At 34.5% G+C, this 27,723-nt stretch overlaps 6 protein-coding genes across 6 annotated transcripts in view; 4 read left to right on the top strand and 2 right to left on the bottom strand.

Moving 5' to 3' along the window:
* LOC107191929 (tRNA dimethylallyltransferase, mitochondrial) overlaps positions 1 to 9,387 on the top strand; it is a 143,439-nt gene extending 134,052 nt beyond the window's left edge. Inside the window, exons 6-9 of the mRNA XM_015581078.1 lie at positions 4,945 to 5,041; positions 8,291 to 8,404; positions 8,919 to 9,104; positions 9,178 to 9,387. Of these exons, the coding sequence (XP_015436564.1) occupies positions 4,945 to 5,041; positions 8,291 to 8,404; positions 8,919 to 9,104; positions 9,178 to 9,318 (538 nt within the window). The 3' untranslated portion in view covers positions 9,319 to 9,387. The remainder of the gene's footprint in view (positions 1 to 4,944; positions 5,042 to 8,290; positions 8,405 to 8,918; positions 9,105 to 9,177) is intronic.
* Positions 9,388 to 11,590: 2,203 nt separating this feature from the next.
* Positions 11,591 to 14,771, top strand: LOC107191951 (E3 UFM1-protein ligase 1 homolog). The gene is made up of 5 exons (XM_015581105.1): positions 11,591 to 11,670; positions 11,946 to 12,523; positions 12,593 to 12,739; positions 12,845 to 14,200; positions 14,629 to 14,771. Exons 1-5 carry the CDS (start codon positions 11,591 to 11,593, stop codon positions 14,769 to 14,771), a joined length of 2,304 nt encoding a protein of 767 aa, XP_015436591.1.
* A 383-nt stretch (positions 14,772 to 15,154) lies between these two features.
* On the bottom strand, positions 15,155 to 16,018 carry LOC107191974 (transmembrane protein 170A). Its single transcript, XM_015581130.1, has 3 exons — positions 15,816 to 16,018; positions 15,586 to 15,691; positions 15,155 to 15,376 (listed from the first exon to the last, which is right to left on the bottom strand). The coding sequence occupies exons 1-3, from the start codon at positions 15,904 to 15,906 to the stop codon at positions 15,181 to 15,183; spliced, it is 393 nt and encodes a 130-aa protein (XP_015436616.1). The 5' UTR covers positions 15,907 to 16,018; the 3' UTR covers positions 15,155 to 15,180.
* A 3,051-nt stretch (positions 16,019 to 19,069) lies between these two features.
* LOC107191961 (neural/ectodermal development factor IMP-L2) lies at positions 19,070 to 24,536 on the top strand. Its single transcript, XM_015581115.1, has 7 exons — positions 19,070 to 19,143; positions 22,622 to 22,825; positions 23,050 to 23,111; positions 23,192 to 23,276; positions 23,377 to 23,566; positions 23,962 to 24,278; positions 24,425 to 24,536. The coding sequence occupies exons 1-7, from the start codon at positions 19,141 to 19,143 to the stop codon at positions 24,455 to 24,457; spliced, it is 894 nt and encodes a 297-aa protein (XP_015436601.1). The 5' UTR covers positions 19,070 to 19,140; the 3' UTR covers positions 24,458 to 24,536.
* An 811-nt stretch (positions 24,537 to 25,347) lies between these two features.
* On the top strand, positions 25,348 to 26,321 carry LOC107191968 (ribulose-phosphate 3-epimerase). The gene is given in 3 exon segments (XM_015581123.1): positions 25,348 to 25,631; positions 25,791 to 26,141; positions 26,209 to 26,321. Coding segments are annotated over 3 exon segments (693 nt in total). The 5' UTR covers positions 25,348 to 25,394; the 3' UTR covers positions 26,314 to 26,321.
* Positions 26,322 to 26,505: 184 nt separating this feature from the next.
* On the bottom strand, positions 26,506 to 27,712 carry LOC107191959 (putative methyltransferase C9orf114 homolog). Its single transcript, XM_015581113.1, has one exon. It carries the CDS (start codon positions 27,605 to 27,607, stop codon positions 26,516 to 26,518), a length of 1,092 nt encoding a protein of 363 aa, XP_015436599.1. The 5' UTR covers positions 27,608 to 27,712; the 3' UTR covers positions 26,506 to 26,515.
* Positions 27,713 to 27,723: the final 11 nt, after the last annotated feature.

Here is a 27,723-nt window from a genome sequence, read left to right as displayed (position 1 = left end):
GGGGAATTTCAACGACTTAGTTGTCGAAATGAATCAGATCAAATACTAATCCGAATTTCAATTTCAAACGTTACAACAGACTTCTGCGGAGGCATTTAAAAAGAGTGTTGCGTATATATTATTAGGTTGACATATCCAATTATAAGAATAAATATTAATGAAGTGTCGTTTCATTTGCATGAAAAAAGAAAACACGAATTTTACGCATATAAAATCAGGGAACTGATTATATATTAAATTTGTGTGGGTCTTGAAAGAATTATTTTTTTTTTTTTGGTAGAAAAGTTTCATGACGAAGGCTTGTAGAAACTGATGATGGAACGGTTCTTGTTGAATTTAGTGAAAATGTACTTACTAGCTGGATTATCTGATTATTGACATACTTAATTGAATCTTGTGTGATTAATTTTGTTATCTTAACACTTTGCGATCTACCGTTGTCATAGAGCCATTGTCGCGACAATTTTAACGTTTTGTAGGTTTGTCGAGTGCTACTGACATTTACCCGTATCTATGATCGTATGTAGGTATTTTTTAATTGGTAAAAGAAACGTGAATATGATCAAAAATTACATGCGTGAATCAGAAAGTAATGAATACGGACGGTGCAAGTGAGCTATAACTAAAGCGTACAAATTTTGTTTAATTAAACTTTACACGATGACGAATGTATAACAGAGTAATAAATAAATTAAATAAAGCTTGTACATTATTTTATTACATAAAAATATGAAAAAGTGATATTTTTTGCCTGAAACGTTCACATACCTATGTTTAACTTTTTATTAGTTAGAAATAAAGTGCTATCTTGAACTGCCTGGAAGAGTAAAACTAAATGCAAACGTTAAAATTTAGTGTGTCTGTCGATAAGTTTAAATGTGAAATTTACGATTACAATGAAACAGAATATTTAAAATTTAGTATAGTTAATAATTCAATCAATATATACGTATATACGATATAATAATTCATAAGTTTTTTGTTCGTTATTTTTGAGTTATATTTATTAAAATAGTAATTTGCAAACATAAAACATTTAATAAAAATATGTAAATATATGTTTACACGTTATTATTAAATGTTTTAGTGATATATACGTTTGCACCAAATGAGCATTTATCATTGGCCGCCTAAAGGCGCTGTTCTCAGTCAAAGGATTCAGACAATAATTATCAGATAGGGCGAAGGTTAATTAATTTGGTACATGTTATGAAATCTTCCAGCCAAAGTAGTGTAATTATTATACCAGTTTGACGGAACGTAATAAAAATGGACTTTGTGGTTGTTCATACGTTTCATTGGTACTACAGACATCACTCGATTATCGTCCCAAAATCGGGTCCGTGCCGGGACAATAATCTTGTAGGGAGAAATGTTTCAGACCCTCGTATAAATTCGTTTCTTGCCCGAAGCCCGAGCCTCGGCAACAAAAGCGGAGGGGCAACAAAGTATGCGCTTGACAGATTCCACGCCCCCCTCCCCCAGTGGTGCGGATAACGCCTGGACAATAATCGTGTAGAGCAAGCCAGACGATAGTCGAGGAGAGAAACTGAATAACTTCTAAAGTATACATTGTATGAAAAAAACTTTTTATAGAAAAGATGTATGGTTTGGAGAGATACATTGTGTAATGGATACATTTTTTTTGTAAGTGGAGGCGTTTCGAAGATTTAAATGTCAACTTCGTTTTTTTTAATGGAATGCTATATTTATTATGCCAAAATATCGACACCCTTAGATACTGCTGCTCTTCACTCTGTATTATTCAAATAAAATTCTGCCCAACTCTGATTGTAACTAAACCAAAAAACAATAATACAGCCTATGGGTAGAATGATTCCTGGAATCATTTTATCCTACCAGAGAGGGATCATATGACCCCAAACACTGACATTCACTGGCTGAATATAACATCAACTTATTACATACGGTAACGAAACATTAATTAACTTATTATTGAATTGTGGTTAAATCGACGCAAGAAGCAGCTGTCACATTAAACTGTTTACGACAAAAGTCACACAACATTGAAGAAGACCTTATCTTAGATAAATTGCAGTAATTTTACATTTTTCTTGTGTACAACACACAAAGCACTGATATTCACATGGCACTTCGAGCAATGACTAGTGACGTGCAGGGAGAACTATTATAGAACGACATTACGATATAACACAATTAATAACCACAGGGCAGCTAGGAATCATTTTACCCCAAGGGATCATTTTAAACACCTTTTCCCTATTAGCTCATCAACCCGATCGCCATGCTGGCAAGACGAATACAATTCGTATAATACGATGGACGGTGAGTACATACACCAGCACACTTTGCTATACACTCACTAACGCGTGGATCTAATTTCTAGCCAATACGATGGTGTGTACATGTTTGGCATTGACACGTGCGTGTGTGTGCGAACAAGTGATCCGTGCCGGGGCGTTTTAACGGCTCAAGACATTTCCCGCCGTGTAAGCTACCGCCCAGGCGGCGGCGCCGACCTCGGCTGGTCTCGCCCGCTATCGCTATCACGACTGGTGATAAGATGGCGAGCCTGCAAAATGCAGTTCTCCTTTCGTGTGCAGAGATACGATCGCGACTCGAGAACCAGAACCACCGAGGAGACGACGAGTGCACGCGCGCGGTTGCCCCCTCGTCGACGTCGACGTTTAAAGACGATGGAATCACGGTACGACACCCTCGATTTCTGCCCTTCTTTACCTGGGGGGGGGGGGGGGGGCAGGTACCCTAATTTTCACCCATAACACTTCCCATCAGGCATATGTATGTATTTACTGGAGTCATTACACGACAAATCGATCAGTTTTTTGCACTTGCTATGGGGGATTTTGTTCAAAATGAAATATGTTTTAGTCCACGTGAAATTAGGGGGGGTTTAAGTCATCATTTTTCTGTCACCGAATATGTTTAAATAATACAGACCATCGAGGTTTACGGTATTTTCATGAAACAGCGATGTACTTAAGAATTTCTATCTCGGAAACTATTTATTGTATCGAGTTCGTTTTTTGATTAGTCCTCGAAGGGTCCTCGGTACTGGACATTAAATATTTTATAAACTAATGGCCATGTGTGGATAAAACGAATATCATTGGCTTCAGAATTCCAAACTCTATCACTGTTCTAAAACTCGTTAAAAAGTCAGCGTTACTCCTGGGGACCTCTTCTTGTCAGTGATGAGGAGCCTTCAAACACTCATCGAGGATTTACTGCAATTGCAAGGCCTAAGGTGCGACGTAATAAGTCTTTTAAAAATTGTTGCAGCAATTGTAGCATTAATCAATTTTCTTTTTTACTTCATCTTGACTTATTAACCCACTTATGCCTTCAAAAGTATTTAAATAAAATTAATAATTGTAAGAATAAACGTTTATTGGATTGTTAATCAAAATTAACTGCAGTACTAGTCAATACCGCAGCGAAGCACAGGTATTTTGCTAGTTTTCATTAAATCTGTCTGCAAAGTTTTCAACTTTTTTCTTCTAAGAAAACAATTTCTTTGCAACAGACAAATTAGTTTTTTATTTCTTTGTACTTATGTCACCTCAGTGATCCCGTAAGTTTTTCACAAAACTTTTACTCGGAGTATCCCTAAAATGATATACCAAAAATACTTTGATTCGCTATCGATTAAAAACCGTATAAAATGGTAGAATTGGGCCTGTTAAGGGACCTCGACAGCCGAATTTCCGTCGAACGTAACGGTGGATCGATTTATTATTATTGTGTTGAGGTGGAGAAGACGGACGGCTTCGGCGGTGATGGTATGTACCTCGATCAGCAAATATTCTTCATCTCAAGTGTAGAAAGGAAGTCCGCTGTCAGCAAACCGCATGCTTGCATGTCTTATCCAGACGGTTCAAGTTGGTCAACTTTCTGTTAGAAGTACCGTTTACGTCGCCCTATATTTTTAATACGATACACAGGTTATTGGAAAGTGTAAAACGATAAAAAGGTTTCAGCGAATTGATATTGGGTCGTTGAGTTAGAAATTTGGCAAATGTCAAAACGTAAAGTTTGACATTTATTGTCCCTCTGTTGGCGCCAAATTTCTGTATCGGGTTAGGTTTGTTTAAGGGGACTTTCTCATTCAAAATTGAACAAAAAGACACTTTTTTAATATTTCTTTATAAAAAAACTATTATATTCTAAAATATTTTATTTTTTGTATTTTTTATCGTTTTATACATATTTTTCCGAAAAATTCGAAAAATCACTCTTTTTGGGGGGCAATTCACACCTGTATAAAAAGGGGGGGGGGTAGTTTTATGAACTTTTAGAGGTTTATTGTCTGGTTTTAAGTCTCACGAATAGAATCCCGTTTGAATTTTTACTTAATTTTTTACAGGACGTCTGCAAAGTGTCGCACCGATTAAAACGTGGCTTTTTGGAAGACGCCCTCTACAGCGGTCGTGGTGAACTAAAAGTGCTAGAAAAAATTTCTTTATGTTCTTAATAATATATATAATAGCGTACAAAAGGAATTATGTTTCTAAATATAATAGTTTTTTTATAAAGAAATATTAAAAAAGTGTCTTTTTGTTCAATTTTGAATGAGAAAGTCCCCTTAAAAGAAGCATCTTCGCTCTTCATGAGCCATATTTGTTTGTTAAAATATTAAGTTTAAAAAAAATCGGAATTTTCAGGTTACCGAACTTCCCTTGTCAGTGAAGAAGTATTATTTCATTATAAAAATTGGAATTTTTTTAAAAAATGCCGAAGTACGCTTTTATCTTGTATTCGTTATTCGAAACTCTTTGTATCTAGATAATGAATTTTCCCATCTTTGGTCCCAAAGTAGTTAGTGAGCCACCAAGAGCAAAAGAGTTGAATGAACGGCGCAGGTGTAGAACGGAATGAGGAGGGGGTAAAGTTTTCAATTATTGAATAATAATGTAATTTGAGGAATTGTTTATGTTTCAGGTCACCTGACTACACCAAGGGAATCTTTCAGAGCATCGGCTTCAAAGAGTTTCATAGTTACCTCGTGCTGCCCGAGAACGAGAAGCGAGAGAAAAAGGTAAGCAGAATCAGCGAACTGCAACGTCGTCACGTTCGGGTGTGCGCAGCTGCGCCGTTGCTCGCGATGTACCCGCGATTATCGTTGCTGGAACCGATCTACCTTGTCCACGGGGGGACGAAGTTTTATACGGGAGGGTAATCGACACGGGATGGAAGAGCTTTAAAGAATTGCGCCCGTCGCTGTTTTTGTTGGTCATTATTAGTGATTCGAATGTTAGTTCTTTCCCCCTGCATTCCTTTCCCCGTTTTATACTGTCAATTTCCAGCAGCCAGTTTTAACATTCAGTAATGTCTCGATGAGTGCAACGTACCCAGAGTCCACTATCGGAGCATTAGTGGCGAGGCGGAAAGGTTTTCAGCCCCTCATAAATTTTTCTACCCGAAGCCGAGCCTCTGCTTAGCTTCTGTTTACTTCGTTTTAGTTGGTTCCACAGCGGGACTTGTCGCATTCAACGAGGAATCACTGTATCTCTATGATTAAAATATTATTATTAACAAGTGTTATAATTTCTTTGTAAAAAAAAAAAATAGCTTTTTAGGCTAGAGGACTTAACCCTCGGAGTACGGACGTTTTTAATGTTCGTAGAGACAGTGGTGTCTGGGCCCGTTTGTAAATTCATGTTTTCTTCTTTTTAGAAATGCTTTGAAACGAAATCATTAAAAAGGCATCTGCTTTTTTATACAACTAAATACGAACAATTCCTAGCTTAAGTTATATTTACAAATCGATGATTTAGATATGGCTTTTAAACGGTCGAGTCTAAATGGACCCAGGCACCGTACTCCAAGGGTTAATTTTTAGGCTACGACAGGTGTTGGACGCTATGACAGGAATTGGTATAGGGTGAATGCATCTAATCTCAGCCCCAGTACACAGTGTCGCCACTCGTAATATCTTGTGAAGAAAAGGCTAAAGCTAAAATCTGTTGGTAACGACCTAACCTAATGGTCAAGCAATAGCTCTAGTTCTTAATTGTTCTATGTCCACTAGTTTCTGAACTGAGAAAACTGAGTTTAAAGTTTACGAAGTTTAATATAGAAGGAGGAAAGTAGTGAAATAATTAAACAAAACAAGACAAGCAAAAAGATCTTTTAAGACATACACGAAAACCTACGTTACCGATGACACGACTTAATGCAACTGAAGTTAACCTTCATACCAGTTGCTATAATTCAGTTTTGTATATAATAGGGTGCAACCGATGATACAAGTGGGTAGCAAATGATTCTTTATGGTAAAGTGAAGCATCAAAGTATTCTTCACTTTTCGTATATTATATTTATATTTATTTATATGTAAATACATTCTTCATTTTTTTCTGTTTCCTTTTTTTCTCTTCTTGTTTTGTGCTATATATATTGTTATATTTTTTGTGCTATAATAAAGGTATTATTATTATTATTATTATTATTAATCAAAGATTAATAATCAAAGCAATTGTCTATTTAAAAAAACTGAATATTCAGAATATAAATAAAACTGATGCATCCAACGAAAATTTGTTTTAAGGACAATAAACGATTTGAGTAATTTTTTAAATCGTCTTTTTCGCTGAAATTCGAATGATTTGAAGAACATGACGAATGCAACTGAATCATCCCAACCGAACTTCTCCGTCTTTGCCGCCATATTTGTACGGGGACTCGTGTGACCCAACCAGCCACAAAGGGTCCTTTCGTTTGGACGAAAGCAGATTCCATTTCCCGTTTTTTTGCGGGCTCGTTATAACGTGGCCCTGTAGAAAACGGTCTGATAGTTTAGCCTTCTATAAATTTCTCCCATGACAGTTTCTAATTTTTAAAAAAATTACATTTTACATGTTTCCTGTATCAAATTTCTCACTCCTACCGATGGTAAAAATTATTTCGTTCTAAATCGTCTAGAGTTTAATAAAGGTACATAATAGTCTAAAAATGATATTAAGTTCATATTTTTAAAACAATGTAAAGTCCATCAAATAGATGAATTAATGCAAAGTTCACCATTTCTATGTATAGAGACTTGTCTTAAATCCATTTAATAGTTCAACAATAGTGATTGTTTCTCGGTCAATTCTTAGTGAATGGTTCCAAAGTTCTAAGGTTTTTCTTAGAAAAATTCTCTAAAATGTGAAAAGTGTAAACTAATACACTCTGATTCTGGGGTCCAGATATTTTCATGTACATAAGTATATGTAATCTTTATATTCTATTAATTTAGAGATTTAACTAATCTTCCTGAAAAAATTCAATTTTCTTTCTTTGGCAGATAATTATTTATTGGTAGAGATTTGATGAGGGAAAAATTCTAGTTAAAATTTCTTTTGTGACAATAATAGTGGAAAATAATAAAAATATCAAAACTATTCTTTGTATATCAGGATACTGATATCGTAGAACACCTGATCTTACTGCAAAAAATATGATAGGTAGTTCATATACATTAGAAATTCTGCCCTATTATCATTGGATATTAGCGTAAACGTTACTTATTGAGGTGTAATATTTTCTAAACGAAAAAATGTATTTTAACATTCTTTACAAATTTTGAATTTTATGTCACGCTTGAAACGTGATGTTAACCAGCAATCCGCTATTTTCTTAATAGTATACTTAGTATACTTTCTAAAAGTAGAAATATAATTTAAATTCAAATGATCTTCCCAACACATTTACATCATGTAAATGGCGTGGTGTTTAGAAATTCAGTGATCAATATTTTCAAGATAGTATAAATACTTAATTTCGTTATAAATAACTGATAAATATCGAATTACTCAATGGTACGTCTTATTGAATTAGTTTGCAGCTTAATGACTAATTAGAATTTATGTAACTCTTTTAGAAAGTAATGAATTTATCGGAAAAATAGAACTTATTTGTACAATACAAGTAATTTATCAATTACATCGTAATACATGTGAAATTATTTAATATAATATAGTTTACGAAAAATATCAGTTTCTAAATTGAAGAAGATAATTTCAACAAAAACGTACAGTAATAACGTGAATTCTGCGAAGATTATACAAAAATAATTCACAATTATCTTATCGTTAGACATTACCTGTTTATGTTAAATAATGCAAATCTCATCTCACGATTGAAAATATCGATTGAATGTTCAATATGTGGGAAGTCAGAGAGCTACTATAATAACAAATGCTATTCTAAGAGAATTTATTAATCCTACACAAAGACGTTACTGTATTACTTAAGAACAGAAAATTTATAAGCAAGTAAATTATACATGTACATTTGTTCGCAGGGTCAAGAATTACTGAAAAAAGCAATCGACGACTTGAGACTTGTTACAAAGAGGTACGCAAAAAAGCAACAAAAATGGGTCCGTAACCGTCTAATTCGTCGCAGTGATAGACAGGTACGTGATTAGATATCACTAATATCTAAATCGAAATGTTATAATGCATTAAGCTTAAAAGTTTAATTGACAATTAAATATTCTAAAAAATTAAACATATATTAATACGAAAACTGCACAAATGCCTTTCATTAAACTCTTATCACCGATAAATATTGATTTATTTATTACAGTTACAACTACAGTATCTATTGAAATGAATAAAAAGTACACTATGAGCACTTTACTTAGTACAGATTTATTATGCGGAGATATAGGGTGCTTCTGAAACAATTCGCCATAAGCTAGGAATTTTTCAAGATATTCCTAGTTCCTTCTTAAGGAGATGTTAGATTTTCATTGAAATGGAAGACAGAAAACTGGCACAAACATCTGTTTTTATATAAACATCCATCTTTATCTCGATTTGTTTCCCCTATAAATAATTTCCAGAACTATATGTCGATAAGACATTTTTTTCTATGGGACGATTTATATTTGATTCATAATTATTTCAAATTATTATATTTTATAGGTACCCCGCGTATACACACTAGACTGTACTGATTTGGATAAATGGGATAGTTCTGTGTACGAGCAAGCTGTGAAAATAGTGGAAGCAACACTTAGGGGAGAAGAACCGCTGCAGAAGCCTTTGAACGAGTCCGTTACAAACCAGAAACTTACAGACAGTAGTAATGAGGAATGTTACCATTGTGATGTATGCTTTCTTTGTCTTCGAATACTCATACGTACGTTCTCAAAATCTAAACAAACTCAATATGTTTCCGTAGGTCTGCGACAGGTTCTTTGTCGGCGATGTTCAGTGGAGTGCACATATGGACGGAGAAAAACATCGTAAAGTTTTGAAGCGGAAAAAGAGATTGGCGGAGCAGAATGTGACCGAGCAGAATGTAACAGAGGGGAGCGAATAAAGAAGACTGACATAAAACCATTTCTGTGATTATAATGCGTAAAAACATAGTTAGAAAATATCATGTATTGGGCGCATACTTTGTAAATAATGTTCAAAACTTTTAAATACTCGATATTTTAAATACAGTCTATTTTTTACAAAACAACCGTAACTATTTATTTATATAAATGGTACGTGGTTATGCTTCTTGATGTTATGCATGCAAGGTAGTACAGAAAAGCAATTATATTCATTTATCAAAAAACATTTTCCATCGATCCCTTTTTATGTACTATTAACACTATGACGACCAATGACGACACAGTGGCGCAATGTGAAGTGCCAACTGTTAGTCGATGACACGACACACTAGTGACACGTGAGTGTCAATTGGTACTTTTCGTATTATCTAAATTATAGATAGTCAGAGTTATTGAATTGTTTATGCACATGGCAAAAACCATATTTTATCGATTCTTGAAATACTCCAAGTTCCATAAATTTCAGTGTCATTCCATTTTTATTCAGAGTTTTGTTTCATTTATGTAAACATTCGCAACATTTCCATACGTATGTGATATTACACGAGATATACATACCTTGACTGTAATACGTATATTCCTTTAGGTTGTAATATAAAGAGTGTATCAGTATTGATGGTACGTGGCCGGGGAGTGGGTGATTCTATATGAGAAAATAAATCGAAAATAAGGAATAAAATTGTTTCATTTCAGACTTCGTTCGCGAGAAAATCGACTTTGAAAATCTACTGGATACGCATGTAATTGAATAAGTCTTGACTAACGTGTCTGTTCGCTGCATTCCGCTTCTACTTACTACCATGACGAATATACGCGTTATAGATGAATCTTCAAAATGGATTTTACAATTGTACCAGCAATTCTGGGACACCCTGTATATTTTGAGTATCTTTAAATGTACCTACTGTTAGAAAATTGGTATATTCTCCACACCCAGGTTATCAACCTGGCTTTGCGCCGTGGCAAAGGCACTTTGGCCCTTCAAGGAATGTCTAGATGACAAAACAATTCATTTCTGTCTAAGAAAAAGATCAGATGATACGTAGTTAGCTACGCCTAATGCATACATTTTTTACCTGTAACGGCCGACCGTTCGTAATTCCTTATCCCCACTCTCCGTATGAATCCTCGTAGCAGTCAAAAATTTGCAGTTAGTTTCTCGTGAGCCGTCGGAATGAATGGACGCGTGTCTCACTCCTTTTCTTATCTTGTACAACGATAGTGGTCTGTTTCAACAGGTTTCTACAGAAAGTAACTACATACTGCCTACGTCTTTTAATCTTGAGCTATAATAGTACCTGCAAAAATTGCCATAGTTGCTGGGGTTACTATATAATTTGCTTACGGAAGCACGTACAAGTGTCAGTCAGATTTCGACAGTTGCACGAGCAACATTAGACCGAGCTCGAGACTTGACGAGCAACAGCGGTAGAGGATCACGTTTCAAAACTCTTGCACATGCTCCGGGGGTTCCATGACCCCCGCGTTCTCGCCACACGGGGTCTCCGACGCCTCCACCGGGGGCTCTATGACCCCGCGCTCACGCCACACGGGATCCTGACGCCTCCATCGGGGGCTCCATGACCCCGCGTTCTCGCCACACGGGGGCTCTATGACCCCGCGTTATAGATACAATATTTATATATAAGTAACGATATTTTATAAGCCTGAATAATATCTAAGCCTACTTTTTCTGAATTTATATAAATATCATTACAAGTATATTGTAAAATCATATAGATAAGTAGGATTTAAGTAAAATAAGTATCTTAGGGCACTTTTATTGAATCTATACAAATATTATTATAAATATATTGTAAAATCATGTATGTCAGTAGTACTTAAAGCAATTGTTGTTAAATTTTTAGAAATACTATTGTAAAATGTTTATTTTCGTACGATTTTTTCAATAATAATTTTATCGGTAACGACAGGTATTGAAATTGACACTAAAATGGTGAGGCTATATAGCTCCTGATGCATGTGACAAAAAATTACATTGGATGTTAGGTCTATTTTATTTTATATCTCGTCTGTATCTAAATTTTAAGCTCCAATAATAAATTCGCGAGAATTGATTACTATTCGTAGCCCTCTGGTAGAGAATTAATGAACCCCTCAATCAATCTACAGATACAGTACACTTACCTTATCCTATAACAATTCTAGGTGATTCCAGGCAATGTTGACTTGATCAGTGTCAAGTAGCTGAGTTGTACAATCTGGCAGGCAAAGTGAAAGAGATTCAAAATGAGTACGTTGGATTGGGACGAAGTTAAAAGATTAGCTGCTGATTTTCAGAAAGCGCAACTAAGTTCTACGTTACAAAAGTACGATTTACGTTAATAGAAGATATTTACCTTTATTTATTGAATAATACTGTACATACAGTAACGTTTACACTTGATACATCTAAACAGCTGTAAAATTAAATTACAGTTTTTGTAAAACAAAATTAATAAAATGTATTATTATTCGTTATATATTGAACGACTTAACATGTTTTCATTTTTGTTTTTTCTGTGTGTATTATGAGAACTTTTCTTGTAAGACGTACTGGCAAGATACTTTATTGGAATTGTTTTAATTGCTTTTAATTCTATAGATTATCAGAACGAAACTGTGTGGAAATTATAACAAAATTAGTGGAAGATAAATTATTGGATGTAATATTTACTAATGACGGTAAAGAATATGTTACACCTCAGCATTTGGGAAAAGAAATCAAAGACGAATTATATGTGCATGGTGGAAGAATCAGTTTGGTTGAGTTGGCACAAATACTTAATGTAAATTTATCTCAAGTATCTAAAGTGGCAACTGAAATAGAAAAGTATAACAAAGGACTGAAAATAATACTTGGACAACTCATTGACAAAACTTATATGAACAAAATTGCTGAAGAAATTAATGATAAATTGATGCATCATGGAAGTATTAATGTTACAGAATTAACAATACAATATGATTTACCAGCTGAATTTTTGCAATCACTCATTGAAAAAGAATTAGGAAAGACAATATTTGGTAAACAAGACACACAAGATTTTAGAGTCTTTTATACAGAAAGCTTTATAGCTAGAAATCGAGCTAAAATAAGGGGGGCCTTATCTGCTATTACAAAGCCTACACCATTATCTGTTGTGTTAGGACAGTGTTCTGTTTCAGAAAGAATATTTTTCTGTAAGTACAAAAGGCAAGTTACTCACGTATATGTAATTATTCAATATTTCATATGTTTATAATTTACAGCAATTCTAGATAGTCTGCAAGAAATGAAACAAATTCCTGGCGTAGTAGCAGGAAAGCAGGGAACTAATAGTCTTTATATACCAACTATATATTCTAAAAGCCAAAATGAATGGGTGAATAATTTTTACAAACAAAATGGTTACTTAGGTTTGTACTTTATTGTAAAATGATATGAACAGTATGGCAATAACATATTTGTAAATGCAATACCTCATTTATGCTTGATATCTATGTTCTCTTTTCTGTCATTAGAATACGATGCCCTCAGTCGTCTAGGAATATCTGACCCACTAAACTTTGTAAAACGTCATTTCCCAAATGAAAATATAATATTTTTAATCTCTGTTGCTGTCGGTCCAACTATTAGCGATCAGGTATACGCAAATATCGAAGAAGCTGTGGCCAGTGGATCTTTTGTAGATATAAGCCCCCTTCTACCTTCTGTATTTACTGATGAAGATATGGAAATGCTTCTTAAATTAGCAGAAAAGAAATTGAACAACAATACATATGTATTTGCAAAAACTGTAGTGATGTCTGACGTATTTCTACAGTCATTGTATAAATCTTTTGAGACTGTGGCAGAAACAAAAGCTAGAGAAATAGTTGCTAGTGGTCAATGGTTTCAGACTATAGCAGAAAACAAAATCAAATCCAAGTCAGCAGATTTAATCATTGAAAATAAAGGAAATAAAAAGGAAGAACGTCGAAAGAAAGCAGCAACTGGTAAAGCAGGTGGTGGTAGTCAAGGAAGAGAAACAAAAACAAAATCTACTAAAAAGAAATATTTACAAGGAAAAGTTCGTGACAATGATTCTGATGATGAACAGTCAAAAATCACATCAGGAAAAATTGAGCTTCAGTTAGTGTCCTTGGAAGATATACAGAATGAAATTACAAAAGATGATAATTTGGCAGTAATTGATGATTTAATAGAAGAGTTGGCGGCATATTTGCAACCAAAACTAAACAGTCATGCACTTTCTGTTGCAGACCAATTAGCACAAAACAATAAAACTACTAATTTAAGTGAAATTGAAGAACGCCTTAATATGTTAGTAACAAATATTAAAATATTTGACAAAGGCATTAAGCATATAGATAAGGCTGATCAGCCAGCTTTAACAAAATATTTACTAAAATCCCTTGGTACTAATTTTATAACAGAGCTATTTAAGTTAGCTGCACAGCAAAACATGTTACAAATTTCCAATAATATTACTACTGAGACAAGACAAAAGATGCTGTTTGATTTACCAGATGATGTCAAAGAACCTTTGAGTAATGTACATAGAGCTGTTGCAGGAACTTCTATAGATGATTTTTTAAATGTTGTAGATGCAGCAATGGCATCTTGTTGTTTGGTATTAAAGAAATATGATAAAAAGAAAGAAAGACCATTTATTTTAGGACACAGGGAAGCCTTATTGGAAGAATTGAATACTACACAAGATCCTGCATTGGCACTGCATCTTGTCACAAGTATACTATTTATTGCTGCAACACAGAGTGTTTTATATATGTCTGGAAGACATGTATCTACAGTTCTTTCATTTCTTCAAACTCATTTACAATCTTCAACAATGGCAGTACTATCTAAGTACCATGGTATAAAATACTTAATAATTATGATGTTTCATTCGCTCATATAAAATTTATACTGTCAGTATAGAGAGTGGCTCATATAACTTTATGGCTGTAATTATTTATGATACTACTAGATCAATCAGAGTCTTTTTAATATTTCAGCTCAGAGTGACATACAAGTCATATTAGCACTGCTTCCCGAAGTTTTCAAGGTTACCCATTTTGTAAATGGGGTCTCATAATCCTAATAATACAGAAAATTAAAAGCGATCTTGAAAGCTTCGAGAAAATGCATTATAATCAGTATGTAAGCTTTTCTAAACCAAAGTATTAAAGGAGAAATCATTTGAACTGATTCTATAGGACTGAAAATCAGTAGGGCGATACAAATGCAATCGTTCACACAGTATATTTTTAAGAATGATATTATATTGATTCTTATTTTACAGATTTGGTCTTAAAAAGTTTAACTTCTACAGATGAAGCAACAAAACTTGAAATTAATAAGGACTTGGAAACTACTTTAACAGAAATTAAAAGTATTGCAAATGAGTTTAAACAACACATAAAAACTGAAAAATCACAAGAATGAATACTTAAATGCTTGTACATAAATATAAATATTATCGATTTGTATAAAAATATATTTGGAAAATTTGTATTTTACAATAAATTATATAAAAAAAAGAAATAGTTTCCTTTTTAGAAATGTAAAATAAGAAACTAACTAAATTTTGAGATAACTTCACATTGTAAGTTAATAACAAATAACATTTTATTTCCTGATCAATTTAAAAATCTAAATAATACATGTGTAATTTTAAGTCTTAATCATTACATTTGTGCATTATATATCTATATATGTACAACTTTCCTTATACATTATTATCTATCAGTAGTGCTAAGTAATACTAATAAAATAGTATTCACTTGTATGTACATTACATACATTTTTTACTTACAACATGTCTCATATAGTATTCAATTGTATACTTTTTCAATTATAAAGTTGCTAAAATTCTTGTAAATCCAACACATCCTGCTACAACAGTTTGCCCAATACCCCATAACAATGCATATAATGGTGGCAGTGGATAACGTGATGCTCTATATACAAAAGCAACAGCTGCAGAGCTAAGTACTCCTGATGTCAGTGGCAACAATACTCCCATTATTATAATCAGTAATGGGAAGAATCTTTAAAACAAAAATTATTCGGTTATTGTATATTCTAGAAAGTTACACATACTAGAAAGTTAAACTGTAATTTACTGTTTCTACTACTAAATGAATAGGAGGAATTTTTGTAATATTTTCTTAAATGTAACACCAGCAACATATTTATTATTTCAGTGTTTCAATTACATTTCTTCTTTACAATAATAGTATAATAATATTTTACATACTTTCCATACTTATGTTGTCTTAGCGTAGCAAAGCAGATTGCACCAGCTATGGTATGGACAAAAATAGAAGAAAATAAGGCCCATAAAAATATTTGATACCACATTTCTGTAACAGATTTATATTGAAAGGAATCTTTGTCATAGACTCAGAACATTCTATTGAATTATAATGAATGTAAACCTTTTAAAAAGTCATGTAACATGGTATTTATTCGTACATATCTACATACCAGCAAATGAAGTTAATGGTGTATAAAATACATTGCCTGTATTTCTCAAATTAGGTGGCCGCAGAACAGGAACATCTGTTTGCGCTTCCATAATAAGTATTCACAATTGTGTTAAGCTATTGCTTTTATATTAATATTTTTATAAATATTCATATCACATTAACTTACTATAATGGAGATCTTTTAATATTGTGTCTAGATCTATAAACATAATCGTTCATGTTTTTGCAGAAGATAAAATTTTATATACATTTCAAACGAAGATCTGAAAAAAAAGAAAAGTAATTGTCTATTAGTGCAGTTTCAAACCTTAGAGTAATATTATGTTTGATACATGTGACATAACTTCATTTTATACTTTTAAGATCATTACAATTAATACATTCTATTAAAAAAAATTATAATTTGTTACTAAGTAAAAAACATTAACTAACTAGAAAATTTTAACTTACGTTTCATTCTAAATTTTTTGTATTATACGCATTATAGCAATTTATAAATTGCCATATTGACACATATCTCCTAAACATCTAGTCTGAATCTCTACGTGTATGTGACATTTTTAAATACTCACTTATACATTTTTAAAAATTGCTAACAAACACAGTTTGAACTAATCACTTCTAAGAAAGTCAATTCAATACAGAACATGTATATAGGATTCGGAACGTACTTTTAAGCCGCATATCCATAGTGCGTGGATCGGCTCGACGTTCCTGTTGGTAAATACGGTGCCAGTAACAAAATCATATATTCTTCACCTCTACCCGCGTTTATTCAAGCACCCTTTTCCATAAATCACAAAATTCATTCAACAGCATTTTAAAATTATCAATACCAAACTTTACAACTAAAGTTTATTCACAGTTCTTACATCCAAAGATATTTAGTGACTTTAAGATTATGCTCAATACACATGTAAACATATATAAATACAAATTGACAGCAGATTTCAAAGAACTGTTCGAAGCATGGAATACGAACTGTAAAATAATAATAAAATTCTTTTATTAATCATGAATGATACGTCGTCATCATCATCATCTCACTCAACTGTTTCTGAAGACACCGCTCAAAGTAACAGTGAAAACAATATGCGAGTTTATCAAAATGTGAAACTGGTTAGGGGTTATGTTTATATATCAAACAAATTTTCAATATTATTAGTATTTCGCGATACTTTCCTTATGATCGTCCATATAAACAATATTCAATAGCATTAATATAAAATTGTATTTTGTAATATGTATATTATGTATTTCTTCTATTTTTTCAGAATTTACAAGACATACTAAATCATTTGAAGAAATCAGATATAAATTTTCGAGCTCTTGAAGAAAAAATGATTATGACAGCTAAACTAGTTAACACAATCTTACAGGAATCAAGTTCAGTTAAACTTAGTAACACAACCTTACAGGAATCATCTTCAGATAAGGAAGTATCTTCTGAGTAGCTTGTTTTTCCCAACCTTACCTATAATATTGTATCAATATACTACATAAAATACATTTTTTATACAAAGTATCAATATTTTATTGTTTATTATACCAATAAACTGCCGATCAAAGCATAAGGAAAATTTATTTCAAAATTTCTTACAATCTTAACAAACACAAAAAAGTTAAACAATTTTGAAAAATCAGGAGTGTATTGAAAAAATGAATTGCGACAGTTTCCCTCAATCATCTTTCACGACAAAATATCCACTGATTGTAACTCGACACATATATTATCGCAGCAGGCAATCAAATCGACCGAATATAATACTAATGAAAATAACAGTCGAAGAGTGGAAACTGTGTTCTCAGTATGCCACGATTTGAACTATTTGCGCGTTTGGTATTACAATCACATCAATCACTTTATGATACTGTTGTTATTGTACTCCCAGTTCTTTTTCCGTTAGTGTTCACAAATATTTTCTATACGAGCATTCTGAAAGGAGACAATTAATCTGTCAATAATTTGTAATTAGATAATAATATTTTTCTAGCCGACGCACAATTTTGAAGATACCATTCCTTCTCCAACGATGTTTATATTAGAAATGTAAAAAAATTTCATTCGCGCTTCTCGTAGTTTTAATTCCAGAAATGGATTATTAACAGTAATAATGTACGAAATCATTTTCGTTACAAAATCACAATACAAGCCTACATGATAATTAATTTCAGCGGTGATTCCTCGTATTTATCAGAAATTGTAGTTAACTAATGATTCCGGTCTTACAATCTTATATTCGGTTACTTAGTGCTGTTAGCAGTGTTCCTTCGTTTCTTTTATAAGTATTCTTCAGAACACTAAAAGAATTAAAACAGCGTGCAAAAAAGTTAAGATTTACCTTTACGTACCTTCATCACTAGTACACGATAAATATGAAATAACAATTCCGTAGATTCTCGGAACTAAGAAAAAATAAGAAACTGAAAGAAGATATATTTGTACGCGATAAGAAATACAATGACATTAGCGCATTTCATCTGACTACAGACGTTACAACAAATTTTTTATTATATCAGTATCCCTGTATCGACGAACATCTAACAAAGCCATTTCTTAGAGGACACGCCTTATTTCTGAACATGTTGACTAGTAAATTATTCATTACCTCGAATTAACAAGAAATCGAATATTTCACGTATTTAAAAGAAAAAACAGCTACTTACGAGTCTTCAGAAAGGGTTTCGTATAAAAATCTTGCATCGCACTCGGTTCGAGTGACAATAAATCATTAATATTGCCGGCAATTGGTAAAATTGAATTTGTCACGATATTCTCCTAATTTGTTGTTTATCGCACAATTATCCCCCCGTCCGTTCCTGGCGTGTTTCGCGTGTCAAGGAATACACCCCCCGGGCAAATTGGGGAGGGCTCTCGCACGAAAGTTTGGCCAGTCCGAATGCTGGTGGTGCCGACCGAGAGAGAGAAGATGCCTCGTTGGGGGTAATTGCGGGGCCGCCTCCTTCCTGGCACGATCAGTTTCAATAAAACTAATTATCCCGTTGGCCGGTCCTTTCGAAGTAAAAATCGATGGGGCATAGATGAGGGTGGAAGTAAATTGGAGACGACTATTACGTGTGCACAAACGAGACGCGCGCGTATAATGAATTCAATTGTTTGGTGTGGTTTTATTGCCCTACTCCTCACTATGTCGTCCAATCCGGAATAAGCGAGGGCGCCCGTCGCTACATTCGAAATATATAAACGTGTCAATAACTGTTCCTCGACGCTCAGTCAGTATTTTTATTCGCCGCTGCCAAACTGACGATTAATAGTGAACGCCGGCGTTCGTTTCCACGTACGAGAGAAAGTCCGAGGAGAAATGGTGAGTTTGATTTTAACCCGGGAATCCTGTATACTGGTTCGCCAATACAATCACATTTTTTCTCACCTCTTTCACAACACTTGGCCACCCGCGAATCAGAGACAGAGACGACGAGAAATGAAAATGTTTGCCAATTTTTTTTTTAACGTTATATATCGGATCATTATTGGATACTGAATTTCCTCTCGAGAAAAAGTATATGACAGTCCAGAGGAGACTTTTATTCCAATAATTTTATTGTAAAACGTGTTACGTTAAACTCTTTTTTTTTTCTCGGAAAAGGAATATCGAATTAAAAACTCGAAATTATCGTCAAGTTCGATCGTTTCTGTAAAGCACTGCATATTTTTTTTATCGCGGTTTGTGGTTTCCCTGATATTATCTCTAGATTAAGATACTGTTAAAGGGCCCCGTGGAAAGAGGGCGGCGAGATCGTAGGGAAGATACGAAGATTGTATAAGAAGTTGCATCATTCGGTTCGAAACCTCCTCCCGTGATGTGCGCTCCTAGAAAGCATCTCCGGCGCGAGTATCTTTATCGAAAGTTATATCTCGTAGCGGTACCAGGATTAATAGTAATTTTGCGCGCTTTATCTACGTGTGACAATTACCCGTCGTGATTTTAAGATACAAAGGTAAGGTGCTGAGTTTCGTTCTTTTATCGGCGAATACGATTAGTCATTTCTCTACGGGTGCTTTGTGTCGGGCCACGTGTAAAGATTGACTTTATAAAGAATGGAAATAGAAACGGCGGATATATAAAATTCGTGGAACGATATCGAAATAATAATCGTAGAAACGTGAAACACGTGGAACAGGTTTAAGAATATTAAATTTTTAAATTGTATCTAACAGCTTCGGAAACTAGGTAATGTTCGGAGAACTGCAGTCTATTTTTAGCGTATATATTCTAACGAGAGAATTGCAATCCATTTTTCTCATTTCAATCTTCATTTTTTTTCGGGCGTTGTTCGCGAGAGAAACCTAAACTGAATTACATCTGTAAAATTTTTAATTACAATTTATTTCCTTTAAAACATTTCACGTTTTAAAGCAGTTAAGTGTTTCACAGTGTTAATCTCTACCTCTTGTGAAACTTGTATCAGTTTCTAATCGCAGCTGTAAAGTTTCACTCGTAATTAATCATTCACAGCCGTAAAACTGTACTAATACTTTTAATCGTCTGTATTTGTTACTATTTAATCACTGTCGCACGTATAATTCACAGCTGTAAAATCGTACTAATACTTTTAATCGTCTGTATTTGTTACTACTTAATCACTCTCGCAAGTATCGGTCCATCCGAAATTCCAGCGAATGAAAGGCTAATAATTACATTTTACACTGCTTCTAAAATGTTCGAACGGTGAAATTAAGAAACATTAAACACTCTACTTCGTCAATTTTCTATTTACAGAAGGGGAAGCAACAACTGCCTACACATGAAAATCAATTGTCCGTTTCGATATATTTATTTTTATAGAATGTTAAAACGAACATGTAACGAAAACAATGCACAAGACGCGGGAACTTCTAAGATTATTTTTTTTCTCGCGACGTTCACGCTATATTAATTTCAATGCATATTTAAACGTTCCCGATAACATTGTTGTACTGGCCACGATTGCGTATTATCGGGTTTAGTTTACATAATAACCGGCGATTACCTCCGATTATGCAACTTATTATGCGCCCGTTAACAAATTATCCTTTCACGTAAATGGCTAGCCACAAACATTTCGCCGCTTCTTCATTCAAGCATCGAAAGAACACCGTAACCCGCGCGCGTCTCATAAGAAGATACCTAAGTCCCCCAATATCTCGGAAGTTTCAGCCACTTTTAACTCGCCTCTCGGAGTCGCTGCATGCGTATTTTGCAGCAAAAAAAAGGATAACACACGCCTCAGGCCGTCAACGCGCGCGCGCCCGCGCTCGCGTATCATCGTCCGATTCTCCCCTATTTTTTGCACCACATGTGTTTCATTAACGCCCAGGCGAATTCGTTTCCAAACGCGTCGCCTCGTTAAGCAGCCCGAGTTACTTAATCTCCGTTAAACCGTACGCGTGACCTTCCTTACACTTACGGGTAAGAGAGAGAGAAAGAGAGAGAGAGAGAGAGAGAGAGAGAGAGGCGGAGAGAGAGAGAAAGAAAGAAAGAAAGAGGGGCGGAGAGAGAGAGAGAAAAGACAGAGCGAGAGAAAGAAAGAGAGAGACAGAGAAAGAGTGAGAACCCGTATAGAGAAAGGGGAGAGAAACGGGACGAACGCCGGGGGACGATAAAAGCCGGGGCACGGCGTTATGTCCGTTCGTGAAATTTCGTGACACATACAAGAAATGGTCGTTTGAAAGTCGCCGGAACCGGGCAATCGGCACGGTGGCTTACGTTATAAAGACCCGATAGTACATGCCGTGGAAAGGAGAATCTTGTGCGAGGTACAGATTAAAAGAAAAAGAATGAGACAGCCCTGGCATTTAAAAGCCGAAGGAATTCGTTCTGTCGGCCCATTATCGGACGTAAAATACCGTTACAAGGATGCGGCGAGGTATCCCGAGGAGGCATATTTCGAATTACGATAATACAATAAGATAAGGAAATCTCTAATTTGGTGATTTCGATGCTTCGCTTTAACGAGCAGGCCATGCCGGACCTGTTGCACGTCCCGGTATAGGTATACAACCGGCAATGCCTATGGTACGGATAGTTTTGATACAGATCTCCCAGTTCGTTTGAAAACCTCCGACACCCGAGCACACCAATATTCGTGAGATTTCGAAATCGATTATTTACGTGGAATTTCAATACTTTGCCCGCGGATCGAATCTTCCTGGGAAGAACCGTCGACACTGAACGTAAATTCCCCGTAACGCGCGTCACCCCGAGAAGAAAAGTGTATTGAATCACGAAGTTTAATGTGAAAAGTGTATTGAAAAACGTAGGAAAAAAACATACGAGAACAGAAACACGGATATAACCGTAATGTTGTTGTATGTATTATCGACAAATTGTTAGATGAAATTAACTCCGTAATACCGCTTCGCCCGATAAGAGTGACTGCTCAAAAAAGAACAAACGGAATGAACGATGTTCGTTATTACTGGAGATATTTAATTATCACCGTGTTCTCCAAGAGTTTAATTTCATTGTTGCCAATTGTGTTTATTCGTATCCTCGAGGAAGGTCGAATGAATCGATATTATAAATCGCGCACCTAACCCGACAATTAAATCCGCATTGTTATATTCAATCGGTTCAATTTCTGCGAAAAGAACGTGACGTTGGTGTTCTTCAATTTCTGATTCAATCATTGAATCAGAAACACAATGTCCTTTCACGTTCGTTAAGCCGCGCTTCTTTCACATTCTTTCATTCAGATGGTACCCGTTACACGTTACATTTGATATTTAAACAATGCAATATATATTAAGCTTCTTTATCCGCCCGTGATCCTCCATTGTTTATAATTACATGCTGATTTCAGATGCAACCGAATTCAGCGCTGTTAAATCTCGTCTGCATTATCACCGTGTCGTATACGGTTTCGGGACACCCCTTTTCGTTCCTGCCACGGTATGCCGTTGAACGAGCCGCTGAGCGTAGGAGCATAGGAAGACAAATGGTCGAGCATAGATCTAATTTCCTAACTCCATTAACGGAATATGGAGCACGATCTGTCGAATCAAAGGTAACACATTTCGAGAACCTCGAGAAACAGATAAAACTTTGATTAACAATGCGATATAATCGTAAACTAACTCATGAATGAATTTAGTACATCTTATGAGTACCAAGGTACTTATTATAACATTTAACGCAAATTGTATCCCTTCTGAATAATTTGCCATTAATAAAACTCGATCAAAATGAATATAAAGCTTGATGAAAGTTAACCCCTATTGTAACTTCTAGCCTGTGGAACCATGGACCAAAATTTCTCAGAACCCCGTGAATGGCATCGAGACAACTGTCGGGTAAGTACCCGGCGTCCTAATGTGAAAAAATGAAGATGGTAGTGAATAATAATACTAAATTGTTTCTTCTGTTCTTACAGGAGCAGAGTAGAATTGGAATGCAAAGCTAGCGGCAGCCCGCCACCGGAAATTCTTTGGTTCACCGGAAGTGGCACCAACGAGCAGGTGAATGTCACGATCAGACGTCATTTAATTGTATTAAAAGTATACGGAGGCGAGAGCGTGTGTAGAAGATATTAATTTTTAATGTACGTTTTGTTGTAAGCTTGTTGAATACGTCAAAGCCAACACGCATTCTCTGTACGATCCATCTGAGGAGTGGAAAGGAGTGGCCAGAATTAATTCGAAGCTCGTGATAGAGTGCATTACTCCGGATGATGCTGGATTGATCTACTGTGCGTCGGTTTCTGCAAGAGAAGTGAAGGTATCCACTCCTACGGCGCTACTGGTTAACAGTAAGTAGAATACAATTAACAATTAACCGTAGTCATTACCAATCAATCTGTACTAACATTAAATTCTACGTGACCCGGCGGCTTTTGTATCGCGTACCCGACTCGTATGCCCCAGTGGCATTGATTTTATTGGTAGTAATTTTTTGGCAAATGAAACTTAAACGAATGTAACATCATGTTTTGTTATCAATTATTGTTTAATATGTTTACCTCTATTACTTTTTTGTAACGTTATTAACCCCTTGCGGTCGACGGGAACTGTACCAAGACACAAGGGTTTTAATAAATTTTAATATGCACATCGTTTGAGTACTTTAAACTTTGTACACGTAACAATTCTGATATCAACGGATCGATAACAGGGGACTAACTTTCGAAATATTTGTTTCTTATAGGCGAAGAAAGTGCCAGCAGCAATTGCACTTCCGAAAGCGACCCAACAATTACTCTATACTCCCCCACACGTGTAGCTAACATAGGAGCCACTGTTGTACTACCATGCAGAGCGAGTGGCAAACCAACGCCAGAAATTTCGTGGGTGGACAACTTCAACGTACCCCTAAGTCTCTCGACGAATCTGCGGCACCGAGTTTTGGATAGCGGTGATCTTTTGATAGAGGAACTTTTATGGGAAGACATGGGTGGTTACACGTGTCAAGCCAAGTCTGGACATCGTCAACAAGTCGTCAGCACGTTCCTCTATCCGTTACGCGTAAGTTTACACAATTCTGTTAAATGTTACCGTTATTATCAACAATAACGTGTTTTTCGAAAATTTCTCGGAAGTTTATAAAATTCGAAATTAAACGTTGCGCAACGACGAATTCATTAAAATATGATCGAATTAATTCGTTACAGCCTGAAACCGAAGTGGACCGGACGGTTAATTGAAGAGTCACAAAAGAACGAGTCTCGATTGCTTTGATCGGTCACCTTTCCATTATACGATGTACGCGACAAACGGGATAGGATGTAGGACTTGTGCTATGTTTCGGTGTTCGTTAAAGTCAAATGGTATTGTTTTAGTATATAAGGGCTGTATATAATTCTATGTAATAGAATTATATTTTTAGTACTGAAACCTCGAAAATGCGTTCGACAATTATCAACGCTTTATTTAGTAACTACTAATGGAATTCAACTATCGTCTTACTTAAAAACTTTATGATCGATTTTAATGTGCCAAAGAATTTTTTTTATTGCATTATGTTACTGATTTTAGTTAGAGTAGCGAAACCAAGCTATTTCGATATTTAATTATTATTATATTTTCCATAATACTTCTTGATCGAAGTTGCGTATAGTTTTATCAACTTATTTATTTATTAAACATGTACAGACTAAACTGCCCACGCAAGCGGACAACAATGAAAGATACTTCGATTAATATTAAGATTAGTTATTAAACGTAAATGCCTGGTGAACAAAAATAGTGTCGCCCTTATAACTTGACTATTATTTCGCTTATTATTCACTAGTATTAATTATTATAAGTTATATATCTTGAGTATTGTAGTGTATCATTCGCTTAGTTTAGTATAATCTAATGTCTATTGTGAAACGCTATGTTTTTATGTATAAATAAATGTATTTCTTTTCGTACAGTGTTCATAAATTTGTGATTTATTTATTCCTCCCCACTTTATTTCAGATTTCGTTTTTTCTATGGAATTAATCTTTTTAACAATATTTGTTTCTGAAATGTTCAAGTTATTATCTAATGCAAGTCAAATGCAAATTTGACCTTGCAAGTTGGATCTTTGAGTTGTTCAATAGTGCCTTATCATTTTTGCCAAAACCACGTGTTCGCGGTACTTACATATTAAAAATGGGAAAAAAGTTAACAGCGAAAATTGGACCTTCGATTTTGAATGCGGACTTGGCGCAACTTTCAGAAGAATCACAACGATTAATTAACAATGGTGCGGATTATTTGCACTTAGATGTTATGGATGGACACTTTGTACCCAACCTCACTTTCGGACACCCATTAGTAAAATGTCTCCGTAATAAAGTAAAAGAAGCTTTTCTTGAAACTCATATGATGGTTTCTCATCCAGAACAGGTATATATCTAGTTCTAGATTTTTACTTAACTGTTGTTAAATGTAAATTTGATGACTGTTAAATAGTTCTACTGCTTAATAATACAATCCTTCTCATACTTTCATTCAAAGTGTTTCTATCAATCATAGAAACAGAGTACATTTTTTTTGTCATTTTAGTGGATAGAACCTATGGCTGATGCTGGCGTTATATAATTTACATACTGAATGATCTACAAATTTTTTATAATCATTTCATCATAAGTCTGTTAAATTAAGGCATTTTAATTCAAATGTTTTTAATAAAAGGTCGGAGTAGCACTTAAACCTGGAACACCAGTAGATGTAGTTGTAAATTATGTTGATCTAGCAGACATGGTATTAATTATGACTGTAGAACCCGGTTTTGGTGGTCAAAAATTCATGGAACCAATGATGGAAAAAGTAGCATGGCTAAGAAAAAACTATCCTACTTTAGATATCGAGGTAGATGGAGGTGTTGGACCATCTACTATTGATGCATGTGCAAAAGTATGTGTCATAAGTTAATTGCATATTGTTGCAGCACAAAGAATATAATATAAATATTTTTTTTTAGGCTGGGGCAAATATGATTGTATCTGGGACAGCAGTCATAGGTTCCTCTGATCAAGCCAAAGTTATAAAGACATTAAGGGATACAGTAAATTGTGCATTAGCATAGCTGAAAGTTGGAGGAAAAAATAATTTTAAAAAATATACAGAATGTAAATTTTGTGTATATATTAAAAAGTTTTTTAATTTAGCATAAATTTGTGTATACTGTTTATTTTTATAGCAGTCTAGTTTTTATAGCATTACTTGTATTTGTTTTTATAGAATTACTTATAAAATTGTTAATTATAAAATTAGACAATAAACAAATTTCAACTAGGAGATAATTTTGTTCTTAATTCTGCTAAACTAATTAAAATAGCTTCTTCTGTTCTGATAGTTCTTGATCCTTGCTGTGGACAGGTATTCAAATATTTATGAAACACTAAGGATGGATCATCCACGTCTAAATTAGAATCAACATCCACTGCAGCTTCTAATCCACACAAACCTCCAAAAACTATTAAAGCATGATGATACTTCATGCTATGTGGTTCAACATCATCAACAGATATTCCTTTATCTGAAGTACCAATTGTCAAATCATATCCACCTTTATAAGGACATTGTGTCAATGTTTCTGTAAGATTGTTAGCTAATCTTACTGTATATCCCCAATATATGCCAGTGTCTGATTTTGGAACATCAGGAGGTACAATGAAACCCTTTAACTTTTTTGGGTTTGGTTGATCCTCAGGTATTTTCACAGTAACTCTCAATCCAGTAGTTAATACCTTGTTTACATGAACATCATTTAGCAATCCCACATTAACATGAGAACCTTTACCCACTTTTACTGCTTTATTTGTAATTACTCCTTCTCGATATAAAGATACATCTTGCTGACGTAAATGATGTGGAGTATCTAAAGGATTTAATACTCCAGCATATTGCAAATCTTTATGAATTGGAAAGAAATATTTTCTTAAATACTGTGGGCACTCAAGATATTGTAATATTCTAGCTAATTGTAAGCATCCAATTCTTCTTTCACCTAATATTTCGTCATTTCTCACTTTCTTTTTTTCACTTTCAGTTATTTCTCCTTTATCGTCAAAAACAACAATTTCATCGATTTTGTAAATGCTTGCTGCACGTGCTATTTGCCCAGCCAAATACGTTCGTAATTCTGGAGATTGCGCGTTATCCAAAATTGACCCAGGAATCGCAATGCTCATAGTTGAAATATCTTTTTTCTCGAAATGTTTTTCGGTAGTTCCTAGCTTTTCATTTTGCAATTCTTTATTGCTTTCTTCCTTCTTCAATTTTTTTACTAACCTCTCTTCCTGCCATTTTTTTCGTTGTTCTTTATGTAAACGATTGGTTTCTTTCCAAGTTTTTGACGAAGGAATTACTGACGCCATAACTTTTTAATTGTTTAAAAGTAATTCATTAAGATTTAAAATTATTTATCACTTTCTACGAATGCATTCTTCAACTATATTTTCTTAAACATGGCAGAAACTTTAGGGAACTATAG

Source organism: Dufourea novaeangliae, unplaced genomic scaffold (genome assembly GCF_001272555.1).
Source record: "Dufourea novaeangliae isolate 0120121106 unplaced genomic scaffold, ASM127255v1 scaffold248, whole genome shotgun sequence".
In the NCBI taxonomy this organism is placed as follows: Eukaryota; Metazoa; Arthropoda; class Insecta; order Hymenoptera; family Halictidae; genus Dufourea; species Dufourea novaeangliae.
This window is presented reverse-complemented; position numbering and strand designations above follow the sequence as displayed.